Source organism: Rhodamnia argentea, chromosome 3, assembly GCF_020921035.1.
Source record: "Rhodamnia argentea isolate NSW1041297 chromosome 3, ASM2092103v1, whole genome shotgun sequence".
NCBI classification, from domain to species: domain Eukaryota; kingdom Viridiplantae; phylum Streptophyta; class Magnoliopsida; order Myrtales; family Myrtaceae; genus Rhodamnia; species Rhodamnia argentea.
Window position 1 is genome coordinate 4,340,162 of NC_063152.1, and position 15,498 is coordinate 4,355,659.

General features: G+C 41.2%; 3 protein-coding genes across 8 annotated transcripts; 2 read left to right on the forward strand and 1 right to left on the reverse strand.

Annotated features, from left to right (window-relative positions):
* The first annotated feature begins 1,698 nt into the window (after window positions 1-1,698).
* LOC115757043 (outer mitochondrial transmembrane helix translocase) lies at window positions 1,699-9,247 on the forward strand. 6 transcript variants are annotated; one of them, XM_030697128.2, is made up of 14 exons: window positions 1,700-1,948; window positions 2,813-2,967; window positions 3,255-3,416; window positions 4,126-4,256; window positions 4,415-4,556; window positions 4,657-4,928; window positions 5,554-5,678; window positions 6,840-6,883; window positions 7,293-7,424; window positions 7,664-7,741; window positions 8,188-8,270; window positions 8,357-8,479; window positions 8,677-8,737; window positions 8,851-9,247. In XM_030697128.2, the coding sequence occupies exons 1-14, from the start codon at window positions 1,828-1,830 to the stop codon at window positions 9,013-9,015; spliced, it is 1,794 nt and encodes a 597-aa protein (XP_030552988.1). In that variant the 5' UTR covers window positions 1,700-1,827; the 3' UTR covers window positions 9,016-9,247. The 6 variants fall into 6 exon arrangements, with proteins under 6 accessions (XP_048131696.1, XP_030552988.1, XP_048131695.1 ...); XM_048275738.1 differs by having other exon boundaries at window positions 1,700-1,936; window positions 2,792-2,967; XM_048275739.1 differs by lacking the exon at window positions 8,851-9,247 and having other exon boundaries at window positions 1,699-1,936; window positions 2,792-2,967; window positions 8,357-8,572; window positions 8,619-8,716.
* LOC115757046 (uncharacterized protein At4g22160) lies at window positions 9,191-10,026 on the reverse strand. The gene is made up of 2 exons (XM_030697132.2): window positions 9,524-10,026; window positions 9,191-9,405 (listed from the first exon to the last, which is right to left on the reverse strand). The coding sequence occupies exons 1-2, from the start codon at window positions 9,937-9,939 to the stop codon at window positions 9,357-9,359; spliced, it is 465 nt and encodes a 154-aa protein (XP_030552992.1). The 5' UTR covers window positions 9,940-10,026; the 3' UTR covers window positions 9,191-9,356.
* Window positions 10,027-11,056: 1,030 nt separating this feature from the next.
* Window positions 11,057-14,597, forward strand: LOC115757045 (plant UBX domain-containing protein 4). Its single transcript, XM_030697131.2, has 4 exons — window positions 11,057-11,329; window positions 12,925-13,210; window positions 13,743-13,838; window positions 14,082-14,597. Exons 1-4 carry the CDS (start codon window positions 11,181-11,183, stop codon window positions 14,451-14,453), a joined length of 903 nt encoding a protein of 300 aa, XP_030552991.1. The 5' UTR covers window positions 11,057-11,180; the 3' UTR covers window positions 14,454-14,597.
* The last annotated feature ends 901 nt before the right edge of the window (window positions 14,598-15,498 follow it).

Genomic DNA, 15,498 nt, shown 5'->3' on the forward strand with positions numbered 1-15,498 from the left:
CCAGGCAGATGATATTGGAATGCCTGATGAGCTGCCAATCAGACTTTTCGTCGAGATCGTCTTTATGATTGGTCGGCATCGGTTTGTACAAGAGTAAAATTCTGAGTCACGTCTTCAGGCAGCGGTTCAATAGGCGGAAGTGATCACATCTTAAATGTGCACGGAAATTTTGTAGCTGCGGTTTCTCGAATGTGTTGGTAACTTTCAATAGGTAGCGCAGCAGGCTTCGGATGTTTTTAGTGAATGACTAATTCGTTGTCATACCATGCAAAGGTAGTGCCTTGGTCGTGACGTGACGCCGATTGTGCCAACCCCAGAACGGAAATTCATACACGAGTTATATTAGTTTTTGCCTAATCTTTTTTCGTTGTCTGAAATTCATGGGGACACCTTGCAGTCTCCTTCAAGAACCTTCTTTTGAGAAGTTCATGTTGGTGGAAAATGCTTTTCAAAAAATTTATTTTTCAGAAAAATGATTAGTTGTCCTTTGTTTGGCAATGTGTAATGAAAAATGTTTTCAGATGAATGAGTCTCATTTGGAAAATGATTTGAGTCTCATTATTTTATCTCAGGAAAAAAAATCAAAATTTTAAATGTTATTTATTATTGATTTTCTTTTTTTTCCCCTTTTTCCTTCACGGTGACTAGCTGGTGGTAGCGGTCATGGGCCGATCTAGATTGCCTAATATTGGGATTTTCGTGATATGCGTAACATTACTCAAATCAAGCCGTCCAAATGAAAATGGACGGCCCGATTTGAACCACGTTTGGGATTCAAAATTTTTTGAACCTCGAAAAAATTCTTGCCCATATTTTTTTCCTCCCTTTCAACATATAATATGTCTCAAATTAGGCCGTCCATTTTCATTTGAATGACCTGATTTGAGTAATGTCATGCATGTCATGAAAGTTCTAATGTTAGGCAATCCAAATCCGTCGTGGGCAAGCTCAAGGCTCAATGGCCTCGACCGAGCTCAGACTCTTTGGGATCTCACTAGCTCAAGGCATGCCGATCGACCGGCTATCTTTGAGGCTTGACAATCGGCGTAGGGAGAAAGGAAAAAAATATAAAAATGTAAAAAAAGCTAAAAGAAAAAAAAATAAACAAATAGCCTTAAGTTCGCTAGGATCTAGCGGGCTTGAAGCTCATCGGCCGTCGCCGAGGCTCGACAATTGGCGTAGGGAGAAAGGAAAAAAATTAAAAAAAGCTAAAAGAAAAAAAATAAATAAACAAATAGTCTTAAGTTCGCTAGGATCTAGCGGGCTTGAAGCTCATCGGCTCATTCTGAGGCCACGTGATCGGCAGATGGTAAAGAAAAAAAAAGAAAAAAAAATAATTATATAACATAAATAGTAAATTGTAAATATTAAAAAAAAATCAAGAGAAGCAATTCTCGAAAGTTTTCGATCTCTTTAAATTCAAGAATTCAATTTTCTAATTTGGTACATGAATTTCCGTTTGCCGGGGGCGAGGGCAAGTGACAAGCGAGAGTTAAATACGACGGAGGCAGCGTGCGAAGGCCAACGGTGGCGCGGGGGGGTGGTCCGGCCGAGAGGCGAGGCTGAGCAAATCGAGCGACAGTGGAAGGGGGGTGCACCGCTAAGAGTGTAAATTATGTGGAGCCGATTTGGGGCGGAATTAGCGGGAACTTTAGTCCCATGCATAATATTCTCAGAAAGCCTAAATTACATTTTTGCCACTTAAAAAATGTACTTTCCGGACCGACTCTGAGAATACTCTCTCTCTCTCTCTCTCTCTCTCTCTCTCTCTGCTTCTCTTCCACAGGCTGAAATTTTCTCCGGCGGAGACTCGGCGAGTGAGAAACCATGTCGGTTCCCAGGAAGTTGCTGAGCTCAGCTCGTTCGTGCCGCTCGATGCTCCTCTCCAGAGCCCTAGCGTCACCATCTCGGGCTCGATCACGCGATCTCCCTCCCCCGCTCGCTCCACGTAACGACGCTCCTTCCAATCCTCCTCCTCGTCGTTGCGTTTTCTCGTGATGGTGCAGATTCAATTTGCTTCGATTACTCCTCCGTAGCCTCCGACGAGTGTGCTTATTCTCGCGTTTAGGTGTAAACTGTTGTGGCTCGCTGCTTCCGCTGAATTCGGCAGGAGCTGGGATTGGTGCTTCTGGCTCGCCCGATTCCTCTCTTCTATTCGAGTTTGCATTCCGATGTGTCGTGTGAGATCGTGCGAGGGGAATTTTCTTCTTTTTGAGCGCTTCGTTTAGTCTTCTCGAGACTTAGTCATTGTCCTTTTTAGCTTCGTTGTATGAGCTTGCTTCTGCTGGATGTACGTGGGATGTTTGTGGTTATCGGCGCTTTATGTCTTGGCTTTTTCTTACGAAGAATTTGCATCAATCGCATTCTGATCAGAGGGTCAAAAGTGCAAACTTTTTACTGAGTCCTTTACCGTTCTGCTGCTTCGAACTTTCTGTTGGTCAGCAGCACAAAATCTCCTTTGGAGTTTCTTCAGTTTGGTATTTGCGCAACTGAGTTGTGGTACTTAGTTTCTTATAAAAGATGTTCTTTTCTCAGTATAGCGTCTGGCTTGCACCTTGATGACTTGCTTGAATCTGAATTAATTTTCTTATATTGTGTGGAATATGGGTCGCTTTAGTGAGTTCATTCCAGACATAAATTAGTCTGTCAGCATGCGAGTCGGCAGACAGCATACCTTTGTATTCAGGAACCAAGAGTAAAATTATCATGGTTGATGACATAAAAAGATCTATGAAATCCTTTTTCGGTGTCTCTGCAATCAGTGAATTGATTATCTGTCGGTCCTGCTTTTCACCAGTAATGACACATGCAGGGGCACTACAGCAACTTGTTAATCTTAATACGGATAAGATCCAGGAGCCTAACTCACCTCGCAATGTTCATGGAACACAATTTCTATTGCCAGCTGTCTTAGCCGGTCTCTTTGGAGCTGGAGCTGTGGAAGTAGCATATGCAGATGCTGATAAGGTCTGATCAGGAATTCAACTGAAAGACTGTATTCTTTGATATTTGAATGTTCTGATGGGAAGGACAATTTTTATTTGCGAATAAGTTAGCTAGGAGAGACCAATGTGTCCTGCTTATGCTGACACATCCAGAATTGGCCTTGTTGCCAAGTTAATACCTATTTTATCAGATTTAAGTCATGACTTAAAATTTCAGGTTCTTGATGTAATTGCCAAAGTACGGTGTAAATTTTGTTACATGACTGTCTGTATTGATTATCGTACAGAACCTAATTTTGCTTTGTGCAGCCTGTCGAGAGTCCTCCATTGCTGTCAGAGACACCTTCAGGCGGTGCAAAGCTGGAGGAAATCGCCAGGACAGAGCGACGGCGCGTTGAAGAGTCTCTCAAAAGCAAAGGAATGCATTATGGTTCCTACCCCAGGTTTTCCGTTGGTGTTAAAGGTCAAAAGGTTAATTCAGGGGGATGTTTTCTTCACAATAATTTTTCTTATTCATGGCGTAATAGTGCTGGTTCTTTTCTATAGTGTGGTTTTGAGAATTAAATTCTGGCCGACTTGAAGGAGCTTGTCAGGATTTTTGGCATTGGCTATAGAATTGATTGATACTTCTGAAGAAGATTTATGGTTGGCTTTGGATCAATGTTCTTAATCTTGTATGATTTGGAGAAGGTAGAGTGAGGTGTAGAATGACTTAATAAGCAATCCATATTTGTGAGTGATATATGAACTTTTTCAGCATATTTCGATAATAGGAAAAATATATATTATTTTCCAGTGTAAAGGATATAGTTTTCACTTAACTTTGAATACATGGTTTTGTCTTATCTTCAAATACATGGTTTTGAAGTTGAATTCAACCAAGTACTATGTAATTGAAAATGAGTTGAAAATATGGTTTTGAGATTCAGCTGGCTACAGCATGCATTATCATTTAAACTTGTGGTTGTATAGTCAAGTAATATCAACATACAAGATTACTCGTTAATTGAACAAAAGTTTATTGTCTTTGGCACAACTTATGGTTTACCAGTACATGTTGTTGCTCTATGGGATGTCCTGCCCTCACCTCTGTTGAGCTTTACATAGACCCCGATTCCATCTTAACGTAGCTGCATAGTTTGACGTTCTTAAAAAAAAAAAAATTTGTTGTGTACTGCAGGTAACTTTGAAGTTTCAGGTCCCTCCTGCTTGTGAAGTATCCCAACTAATTGCAAACCTTGTTTCCAACCTTGGAGTGAAGGCTGAGGAACACAGTGGTGGTTCAGATATGCTATTGCGTGGTTGGGACAGGTAAGTTGATTGCCTTTGACGGGTGGACATACTTCTTCTCTTGCCCTCATTACTGAGTGCAGTTCATTTAGTGTTTCCTTTCGCTTCCTCGTATTATTTTGGGAGTTTGATGTTTCTGCGATGAGTTACTTAAGAATGCTATGTGCATGTTTTTCCAGTGCAGTTGCTTGGCAGCTGATGATCAATCCTCCAGAAAGGCAAAGAGAAGCAGAGCAAGAGGATCGTGCTGAAAATATAAAGAAACAGGAGGGTGACTTATGCATTCTTATATTTCGCTCTCTTATCAGTTCAGATAAAGCGGTGAGTAGTCAGTTCTAATTGATGGAATTTAGTAGTTGTCTCATTAGTGTGCATCAGAGCTGAAAAACTAGTAAAATATTTATCTCACGAGCTGTTGCAGGAAATTGAGTTCATGAAGCCGGGAAGCTTGACTTCAAAAGAGCTGGAAGCTTTCGTTTCTGTCTTGCAATTGGCAGGTAAAAAGTTGGGGAGGGATAAGTTTTTGGAGAGTAGACCAAGGGAAGGTACTGAAAGGAAAACAACCCCAGAAAAGGCGATTACAAGTCTTGAGTCAATGGGAGTGAGAATTTATGGGATTGATGAATTTCCTGTTGATGTGGAAAACAAGAAGTTATCATGGGACAACATTGCTGGGTATGAAAAGCAAAAACGGTATGTGAAGCATTACATTTATTAAATTCCTCATTCGTATAGTTTCAGTGTAGCTTATTGTGTTCATATTGGGAGGCCATCTTGAAGATGCAAATTTATAAATGTATTATATGATGCTTTGCTGATGCAACATCTTATAAATTTTGGAGATTTTGTGTCATAATCGTTATGCTTTAGCCCACAGCAATAGAATGGATGTGTGACATGTTAAAGATGGATTAACATCGATGTAGTTAGCTGTTTTTACTTTGCCTTTTCTCCAGGCATTTAATGAAGGCAGTGACACAGTGACACAGTCCTACTTCTCGTGTACAAGTGGATGTGCAAAATGATCATATGTTATAATAGAGGATACAGATTTGTGAAGTCAAGGACAGCTCACCATTGTCAGCGTTTTCTTTATTCATAGGTTTTATGATCCAAGTTTGTCCATAGAGGAAAATTATCGAATCATGTTGTCAATGGTATCCTAAAAGACTTCTATACTACACAGCAAGTTACCGGTTGAAGTCTATTTAATATGTGTATTATCAGAATTTATTGCATCATTTCCATTTTCCTTTGGATAGCATCACAGTCACATGTGTTACTTATGAACACTATCTTTCACATGCATGTCGTAAAGGGAGATAGAGGACACTATATTACTGGCTTTACATAGTCCAGAGGTGTATGATGATATTGCTCGTGGAACGAGGTGCAAGTTCGAGTCAAACAGGCCACGAGCAGTGCTCTTTGAGGGTCCGCCAGGTTTGTCTTCTATATATGATTCAGTTAGTCAAAAGGATTTGAGTGAACTAGCGTTTGTGGCAAGCGATTACTGAACTAGTTGATATTCAGATATTGACATTTGACAGAGGACTAACCTCTTTCTAGTCGTACTTTTTTGGAGACTGACCATTTAAGGTCCCTGACTTATCTCTTTTTCTTTTTTCTGGGATTTTTTTTCATTTTTGAGGCCTTGGAGAAGTAGTTATTGAACAATATTTGGCTAGGGTTTCACTTGAAAGGATAAGAGCAGAGATCATTTAAGGAATAAACTTCTAATCAGATTTTGGATATTTTTGTATAATGCACTCTGGGTTGAAGAGTAGATTTTGCTACTGCATGAGAAGTTGACATTGTTAAATCGACAAGCTTATTTGTGTACATGGGCTGGCAACCCTTGGTGCACATTATTGATACTGCACTTTGAACTGATAAAAATGGGTATATTCGGCGATATGTAATTATCGTGCTAGAGTGCACAATTGGCACAACAGTATTTTTCTGCCTGTTGCCGTGACCATAGTAGAAGCCTGGCAAAATGTTTTTAAATTTGCTTGATTTCCTATTGATGACTTTTGTCCGTGACAAGTGTTAAGTGCACTTATGAATGGAAAAGTTAAAGAAGCTGCTGAGGTTTCGCAGTCGTTTAATGGTGTTGCCTTTGTTTATTGGAAACAAGCTTGAGTGCTGACATTAAAGAGATTTTTAGACTGTATCGCCCCCTAAATAAAGCATATGATGCTTCTTAATGTCACCACTTGAGCTAACAAGTGGGTTAATTCTCCTAATAGTGCTTCATGAGTTATTAAAATACATATAAACTCTCCGAAATTCAGCAGAAAGAGTAACACTTTATAAAGCATGTATCTTTTTTATGCTTGAGTGGCAATAAGCTTTTCCTGTTCATTTATCATTGTCATCACTTTGAATGAAAATGGAAAAAAAAAGGGAAGTTCTAGAGTTTGAGGGTTGTTGAAAATTCACCTTAAGTTGCATCAATTATTTTGTCCAAAATTTAGGCTGCTTCCATTGGAACAAATTACATGCGTTAAAAAGTTCTCTGGCATATCTCGTTTCTCTGTCCTTGCTTAGTATGACATATTAGTTTGGCAAAGCTTAACTATGGTACATGTCCAATTCCAGGTACAGGAAAGACATCATGTGCTCGTGTTATCGCCAATCAAGCAGTATGAAACCACATCAGCTGATAAGGACATTCATAGCTGCTATCTTACCTATGTGACATGGCTTTTGCTTTCTGCATTGTGCTCTCAGTTAATTGGTTGTTGTATTTAATGCTGCCCTCAAGCCAAAAGATATTTTTCTCTCCTTATGATGACTATGCTAAGTAGTTAATAATTTGCGTGGCATGTTTGGGTGCATTTGTTGTGGCATAGCTCGTAAAAGGAGGGTTAAGCAAGATTTTCTCTTTCATTGAGGCTAATACTGATTCATTGAAGTTATGTTGCTGAAGTTGCATTTGCTCTAAATTCTAGCTGCTCTTTGTAGGGGCTATGGACGTTGGGGATCGAATTTTGTTTTCCTTCTAGTGATTGAATTGATATAGTGATAAATGCTTACTGTATGTCTTTGCAGGGTGTTCCATTACTGTATGTACCGTTGGAGATTGTGTTGTCAAAGTACTATGGTGAAAGCGAACGCTTGTTGGGACAAGTGTTTTCACTTGCCAATGAGTTACTAAATGGTGCTATCATTTTCCTAGATGAGGTATGTCTGGATGATAGGAAAGCTCTTCTTGCGGAAGAAAATTTCTGTAGGAGAGTTCATGTGTGTTACATCATACTTTTCTATGCCTCGTAAGGAAGAGTCAACTAGCAAGCATGGAGAGAGAGAGCTCATAGAGCCTGAATACCACAACTCTTCATATATTTCTTTATCTTATACACGTTATGTCCTATCAGTTGAAGATGTCAAGCTCCTGCTTATGGTAACTTTGTTCCTTGAAGGTCGACTCTTTTGCTGCAGCTCGTGATAGTGAAATGCATGAAGCTACAAGAAGGATCTTATCAGTGTTATTGCGACAGGTAGGAGAGTGTATTTCCCTAGGTTTACACTTTTGAAGAAAGGCCTAACCCGTTCATCTCCGTCATCTGATCTTCCAGTGTGAAAGAATATCACTAATGTGAATATCATTTCTGAATAATACTTTTGCTCGATGATCTAGATGTGACTAAACAAATCATGTTAGTACCAAGGTCAACCTATATTTGCAAGAATACCATTCTCGTGAGACGTTTGTTTAGCTGAATAATCCAAACTTTAATGTTAGAACATCTTGGTCCTTTGCCACTTGATGATAAGGCCAATCCTGCAAGTTACCGTAAACAAGTAAATCCTTGAAGGTCCTATCTCTTTATTCCGTCACTTTATACAATTTGCGGAGCTATTATGTCATATGCTTTCTCAACACCTGCCTTTAGTGTTCCTAGCAATTGCAGGACTCCCAGTAAATTGTTTTCCCTTCTTGCAGATTGATGGATTTGAACAGGATAAGAAGGTGGTCGTGATCGCCGCAACAAATAGGAAGCAAGACCTGGATCCTGCATTAATCAGGTAAAAGTAGGTGCATGCGTCTGCAAAGTGCCACTTATGAGTTGATCCACTCATTTGGTAATGATGTGCTACTCGCGGTCTTGCAGTCGATTTGATTCAATGATCACCTTTGACCTTCCCGATCGATGGAACCGCCAGGAAATAGCAGCTCAGTATGCAAAGCACTTGACAGAACCTGAGTTGGTTGAATTCGCTAAAGTCACTGAAGGGTTAGTCCCATCAAAGTGTATCTTGCATAGCAACTTCTTGTTTTGGTGCTTTAGAGCGAGAAATCCATTTCTTCTTCCGTCGTATTTTTTATTTTCGCATTCTAATTCATAGTACTGGAGATTACTTTCTTCCCTTTTATTCGTTCCCAAATGTTTTTCTGTGAAGCTCAACTCATCTGGATGTTCTGTTAAACCAGGATGTCTGGAAGGGACATAAGAGATGTGTGTCAACAAGCAGAGAGATTATGGGCTTCAAAGGTATCCGTCGCTTCGTCTCGTGATTTTGGACATCGAGTTCTTCCTAGGCCATAGAAGGGGGAAACAAATTGAACTTACTTGGCGTCTCTAACTAATTTCGTTACATTTTGCAGATAATTCGTGGCCAGGCGAACAAGGACGAGCAAGGGATTCTCCCACCTATGCAAGAGTACGTCTGGAGCGCCGCGAGCCGGCGGAATGCATTGCTAAGCGTCGCGGAAGAGATGGCCGGAGATTCCAACACTCGCAAGAAGAAATTCCAGTTGGATTTGAGTTAATCCAACCGGAATGCGTCCCTTCTACTCTTTTGTCCAGCTTATCTAATTCCGACTCCTTTCTACTGTAAATTGCATCACATCTAGTTATTCATGGCCACAATGAAATTCATAGTCATTCTGGTCCGGGGCGGCAAATGCACACTTTGGAATCTTATAAGATCGACCAAGGTGAATATTTTCGGGACATTGACATGTACATGTACATGAACTAAGCTTCAAGTTACATCCTTTTCCACTTGTTTTTTTTTCAAGTCAACCTTGTAGATTATCACAGACGGCTGACGAGAACAAAAGTAGCAACTGAAGAACACTTCCTTCTAATTGCCTGCATCTACCCAACTTCAGAAGAGCAGATTACAGTGAAGCAAGCTGAGCAAGAGAGCTCCTTCCCTGCAATTTTTGACCGCAACCAAAAACCAAGAAGGAAAATTCACGAATTCAGCGGTTCAGTGAAGTCCACGAGTCGACTCATATACAGTGAGTAGCGAACGGGTAACCAGTGCGTTACCTGGTGGAGGCCGATGCCCTGTCCTCGTCCTCGGCCCGCTTCCGCTTCCTACCGCCGCTCTGGCTCTTCCCCGCGACGACCGTCGCGATCTGCAGCTGCGTCTGCAGCAGCATCCGAGTCATCTCGCCCTCCAGCTCCGCGCGCCTCCGCTCCGCCTCCAGCCTCAGCGCCTCCCTGGCCTTCGCCATCTCCACCTCGGCGAGCTCCATCCTCAGCATCGACTCCGAGAACAGCCTGAAGCTCGTCGCCACGCCGGTCCACCGAGGCGACTCGCCGGCCGCGTCGGAGCTGGCTGAGTCGCCGCCGGGGTCCTCGCTCGGAGTGTGCGCGCCGGAGAAGAGCCCGGCGTCGACGGCGTTTTTGAGGCAGCCGCCGGAGTCTCTGTCCGGTGGGGTACGAGGGGAGGGATCCGCCATTGGAGGTAGTGGAGGTGCGCGCGCTCCCCGTTCGACTCTGCTTTTGGGATGAAAAGACGAAGCTTTCCTTCTATCTTTTTCTTTTCAGCGCACTTCCACTTTCAATCGGTCCCGTACATCGCTGGCGTGCCACGTCACCAACCGAGTCTTAACAATTCAATAAAAAGTAAATAAATAAAGAGATAGCTGTGTATTTTTTTTTTTTTTTTGGGTCGAAAAAGAGATAGCTGTGTTAAAAATCCTAAATCTTGTAGATTGCAAATCGATTACAAAGGTCTAATATTAAAGATTAGGCTTTTTTTTTTGCAGAAGAAAAATACTTTCGAAGTAATTGCTCGTATCACTTACAAAAATAAATGAACGAAAATTATTTTATTATTCATGAAAATATTTAGATATAACTTATTCACAGTAATAAAAATATTATTTATTGAATAATTATTTAAGCGATATGAGCGGTTTCTTAAGAGAATATTTTTTAAATAATTTGTTTTTCGTAAGATAAAACCTAAAGTACGATATAATTGCAAATTGTAAATCATTTTACTCAAACTCTCATGTTAGACACTTCTTAATTGATTTTGGAGTCCCTTGAGAATGATGAACAAAACGTAGCCAAAGAGAGAGAATGTCGGAGGCCTCTTGAGATTTCTGAGCTCAAATTCTTGCGATCGCGGGAGTTTGCATTGACAAGTTGAGTCCGTGAAGAAGGATGAGGAAGAGAGGTTTGAATAGAGCTTGATTGTCTTCTTCAAACCATTGCTATGTTTACTAAACATCTTAAAACTCTTCGTGAAAGTATAATTGAATTCTAAAATTTACAAAAAATACAATTGAGTCTTAAAACTTGTCAAATTGGTACAATTAAGCCCTTCAATTAGCTCTTTTCAATTTGACCAATGAAAAATGCTGACGTGATTTTTTTAAATATTTTCTTCCTCTTGCGTGGCGATGACGTGACGTCTTTTTATAAGTTTTCAGACTCAATTAAATTTTCGTGTTGGACCAAAAAAAAAAAATTAAATTTTCGTGATAAATTTTATAATTTCTAAAGAACATATCCCTAATAATAATGATTGGACACTTTTTTTGGCCAAATGAATAAAATAATTAAAACAGATGCCAAAGCAGCAAGCTGAAAAGAATCAGGATCGTTGTCAACATCTCTCCCTCCCTCCCTCCCCCTCGACCTCTGCGACACGCTGATCCGATCGGACCACCAGCGACCGCGGGAGAGGAAAATGGCTTCCCGCGACAAGAAACCGGCCAAGCCCTCCAGCAGCCGGCCCGGCGGCATACGCACCCTCTCCGATTTGAACCGCCGATCCGGACCCGACTCCGACAGCGACTCCGACAACCCTCAGGAGTACTACACCGGCGGCGAGAAGAGGTGCTCCTTCGAAACCCTAATCCGTCCTCTCCCCGTATCGATTCTGTTGATTTCGCTCCGTTTGTTCCGATTAGATTAGATTAGATTAGATTAGATTCGTCTCAAGGTGTTTGGCCCAGGGAAATGATTCGCTTTGATAGACTTTGCTTGCTCTGACTGAGGATGAAGATTGGGATTTTGTTGTTTTTAAAGATTTTGTTTTAATCACCGTCTCTAAGACATTCTATGAAGTATGTTATGCATTTTGCTCCTGCTGTTCTATTAAGAAAAGTCGATTTTGGGTGTTCCAAATTCGTTTGTGTCCGATAGGAATGAATTAGATGCTAGCGAAGGAAAAAGAACTGCATGTGCAGATTGACAGGCAATCCCCAGTCGATAATGACGTGGTAGTGATGGCGATGGGTTGGTTCAGAGGGAGAAAATTTGGCTCGTGAGGTGATTTTGGCATCTGGGGTTTGGATGCAGCATAAATGGATGTAGTCATCCTAGATTTTCTACTTTGGTTTTCTGTGGTCTTTGAAAAAATTAATAGAAGTAACTCCATTTCAAAGTTTTTAGTGATGTTAAAGTAGTAGAATGACCAATGATAGTCTGAATTTGAATCTGAATAAGCTATATGCATAAAGGGTCCAGGTATGTAGAGTGGAGCACTTTTGGGGAAGTAGCATCAAGGTAATCGGGAGTGTACATGCAATTAGATACTGGATGAAGTCTACCTGTAGCGAGGTGATTCTTTAGGTCATTTTGCTAATCATTGAAATCTAAACTGTCATGCCCAAGTTATGTGGTTCTGCTGTCTGCTAAGCAGTCCCATGAAAGAAACTGGCATCTCATTTAGCAACATAAGGCCGATAATTGTTTGATACCTTAGTGGAGCTAACTTGGAGTATCTGTGTTGGTTGGCTGATTAGATATATTTCACAGTTCTAATACATTGGTCTATGAAAACAAAAGGTTGAAATTTTTTTAACTTTATGTTTCATTAGGAACTTACACACCAAGTGACAAGTGCTGGGTTTTTATGTTTTTCTGCCCACTTATATTTGGGGTGGCTAATTCTGGTTTCACAGTCTCAAATGCACTGGGCTTGTAGGAAAATGTAGCGTGAAGCCTCCAAATGAGGTTCGGATTCCACAGTGTTTAATAGGTGTCTTTGTTATATGAATTTTAGGACAGGAATATAGGTTGTCATTGATGAGAATTTGCTTGAAGGTTTCAGCGCTTGCTCCTGCTGGCTAAGGACAAATGGGGGATGCATGAGAATGTACAGGCTACTTTTCTCTGCAACAACCTGGAATTTGAGGGCTGATGTGTCGATCAACTGCTTTTTTGATCTTGGATTTGTTTATTCATCATTCAATATTTATGTACTGCTGATTCTGCGGTGGTATTTCTCCTGCTGAATGACATGGATTTTTATTTATTTATTTATAAATCAGGTTTTGTTTGCAGTGTGATGACTGAGCAGTTAGTTTTCAGTATGACTGAGCAAGTGGGTTGTCTGAAGAAATATTTGGCACTTGTGTGTGCATCAGAATACAATGTTATTGACTGTCACAGCTGAAGGCTGACACTGTACGATATATAACTTGCAGTGGGATGCTCGTGCAAGATCCTTCCAAAGGCAATGATGTGGATTCAATTTTTAATCAGGCTAGAGAAATGGGTGCTGTAGAAGGTCCTATAGATAACCTTCTTCCATCTTCAAGTTCAAGGAGCTTTACTGGAACTGGACGACGACTTTCAGGAGAAACAGCGCAGTCGGCTCCTCAGACACCTGAGACTGTCATTCACAATATTGTTTTCTGGAGCAATGGGTTCACTGTGAATGGCGGCCCTCTAAGGAGATTGGACGATCCTGAAAATGCATCTTTCCTTGAGGTATAAGATCAGATAATTCTACTTGAACTGAGCACAAAAACTAATTGAAATTTGAGCACCAAGTATTTTTTTTTTTTTTTGGTCAGGAGCACCAAGTATTTATCATGTGTGTGTATGCACCTTTTATTTTCCTCCAAGTGGGAAGAGACGTGAAGGATTGATACAGAGTAATCAGTTCTTATGGAAGACTTGATACTTAATAGAGTGCATCGGCGTAAAAAATTCTATAGAGCCAATTTGTTCTTCTAGTTGTTGGTGCTGTCGTTGGAGATCAACTCCATAACTTGGTCAGGAATCCGTTCCAAAACTTTGATATTTCTTGCCTTAAGTGTTGTTCTATTTCGAGGAGTAGCTGATGTTCTTTTCATCTAAATCAAAAGGCCTTGGTATGATTTTTGGGAAATCTTATTCCTGGATCTGGACAACAACTATGTTGGTAATCTCATGGATAGTTGTTTCCTGGATAGAACTTCATTTATTTTTCCAGTTCTTCTTGTGCTGCATTGCTCATCTCTTATTTCTTTCTATGCAGAGCATTAGGAAGTCTGAGTGTCCAAAAGAGCTCGAGCCTGCGGACAGGAGATCCTCTGTTCATGTGAATCTCATAAGGAGGGACGAGAAGTGCCCTGTGAGTAATTTCTCTACTGCCATTCTTATTGCAGTGTCTCCCTTCCTCGTATTAATAGAGAGGAATATACTTAGCTGATACTGGAGACTAACGAATAAGTCTCTTTCATGAAGTCATGTATTTTTATCCATGTATTTCTGCTTTTGGTACTCGTTAAGAAACCCCCTTGGTACCACCACCATAATACTATATCTAGTCCTTTCAAACTCTGTAATTATCAAGTTAAAATGCATCGTCTTGCAGGAACCAGAGAAGCGTCATGTTCCATTTCAGGGTGTTGGAAGAACACTAGGAAACAGCTCTACCCCCACAATGGCAGCGCCTGAGACCGCATCTGCTTCTCTTAACAGCCCATCAACGGGCGTCGTTGTGGACGAGACGATGCCATCGACTTCAATCCAGCTTAGATTGGCTGATGGAACCCGGACAATCGGACGTTTCAATCACCACCATACTGTCAGGGACATCCGTGCCTTCATTGATGCATCTAGACCTGGGGCTTCCAGGACTTACCAACTGCAGATGATGGGATTTCCTCCCAAGCTCCTGACCGAACTCGACCAGACAATAGAGCAGGCAGGCCTCGTCAATTCAGTTGTCATCCAGAAGTTTTAGACCCTGCCTCTAACAAGAGTACCAAGGAAATGAACGTGCTGGGTGTCAGTTATGTTATTGTGGCTTGCTTGTATTGACTCATTATACACTTTTGAGGCTGTGATAAATTTCAGAATAACTTATTAGTATTGCCAAATTTGTTGTTTGTTGTCATTTGCATAGTCCATTGGTTCTGTTCCGCTGTGGAATCGCTCTTTGCTTCCTTTACATTAATGAAATTAAGTTTCCCCACTCCCAAGATCAAAATTAAAAGGCTTGAGAAGCATCAATCAACCAAACAGGTAATAAATTAAAAGAGGCTTCGGTGGCAGTCGAGGTTGGGAACTGTATATGGATTTCTTCTCCAATTGGTCATCGAGGAATCCTTTTTTGGCTAGTAGTTTGAAAATGATTTGTTGAATGGGCACCGAGGCACCCCGCTGTCAGAAACCTAGAAGGCCCTGAACTTGGAGTATGCTTACCATTACCAAAGCAAATTTCTATACGATTGTACTACATACTACTCCAGTAGATCATTAAGGTTGACTCTCAATAAATCCTTGACAACCTGGGTTGGTCAGAGGGAGCTCTAGTCATCTAGGCAAGTCCTTGGAAGCAGTCAATTATGACCGCACATTTTAGCTCCTCCATGCCGTGCTGGTAATCCCATCACTCTTGCTGTGTTCATTCAAACCCTTCATGCCGAGCTCAGAGAGAGGAGTGATGGGCATCAGATGAACAAAGCAGAGAGAGCAAGGACCCGATGAACCAAGACCAGACAAAGGGAAAGCGTTTGCCGTTGCAGAGTCGTCTCATTGACCCCACACAGTTGAACATGGGGGGAGCCGGTCCTGATGCTGATGCGAGATCGGACTCAGGTGACTTGGGAGAATATAATCAATGAATGGCGGGCTAATGTTAGGAGCGAAATCCGACGAAAGGGAGTGCAAATAATAACGAGGAATCCGAACCCAGATCGTTCGTTCTTCAGACTTCCTACTGCTCTTTGCGGGATCAATAACAAGGCCAAGCATCCTGAGGCTATTTCCATAGGCCCTTATCACAA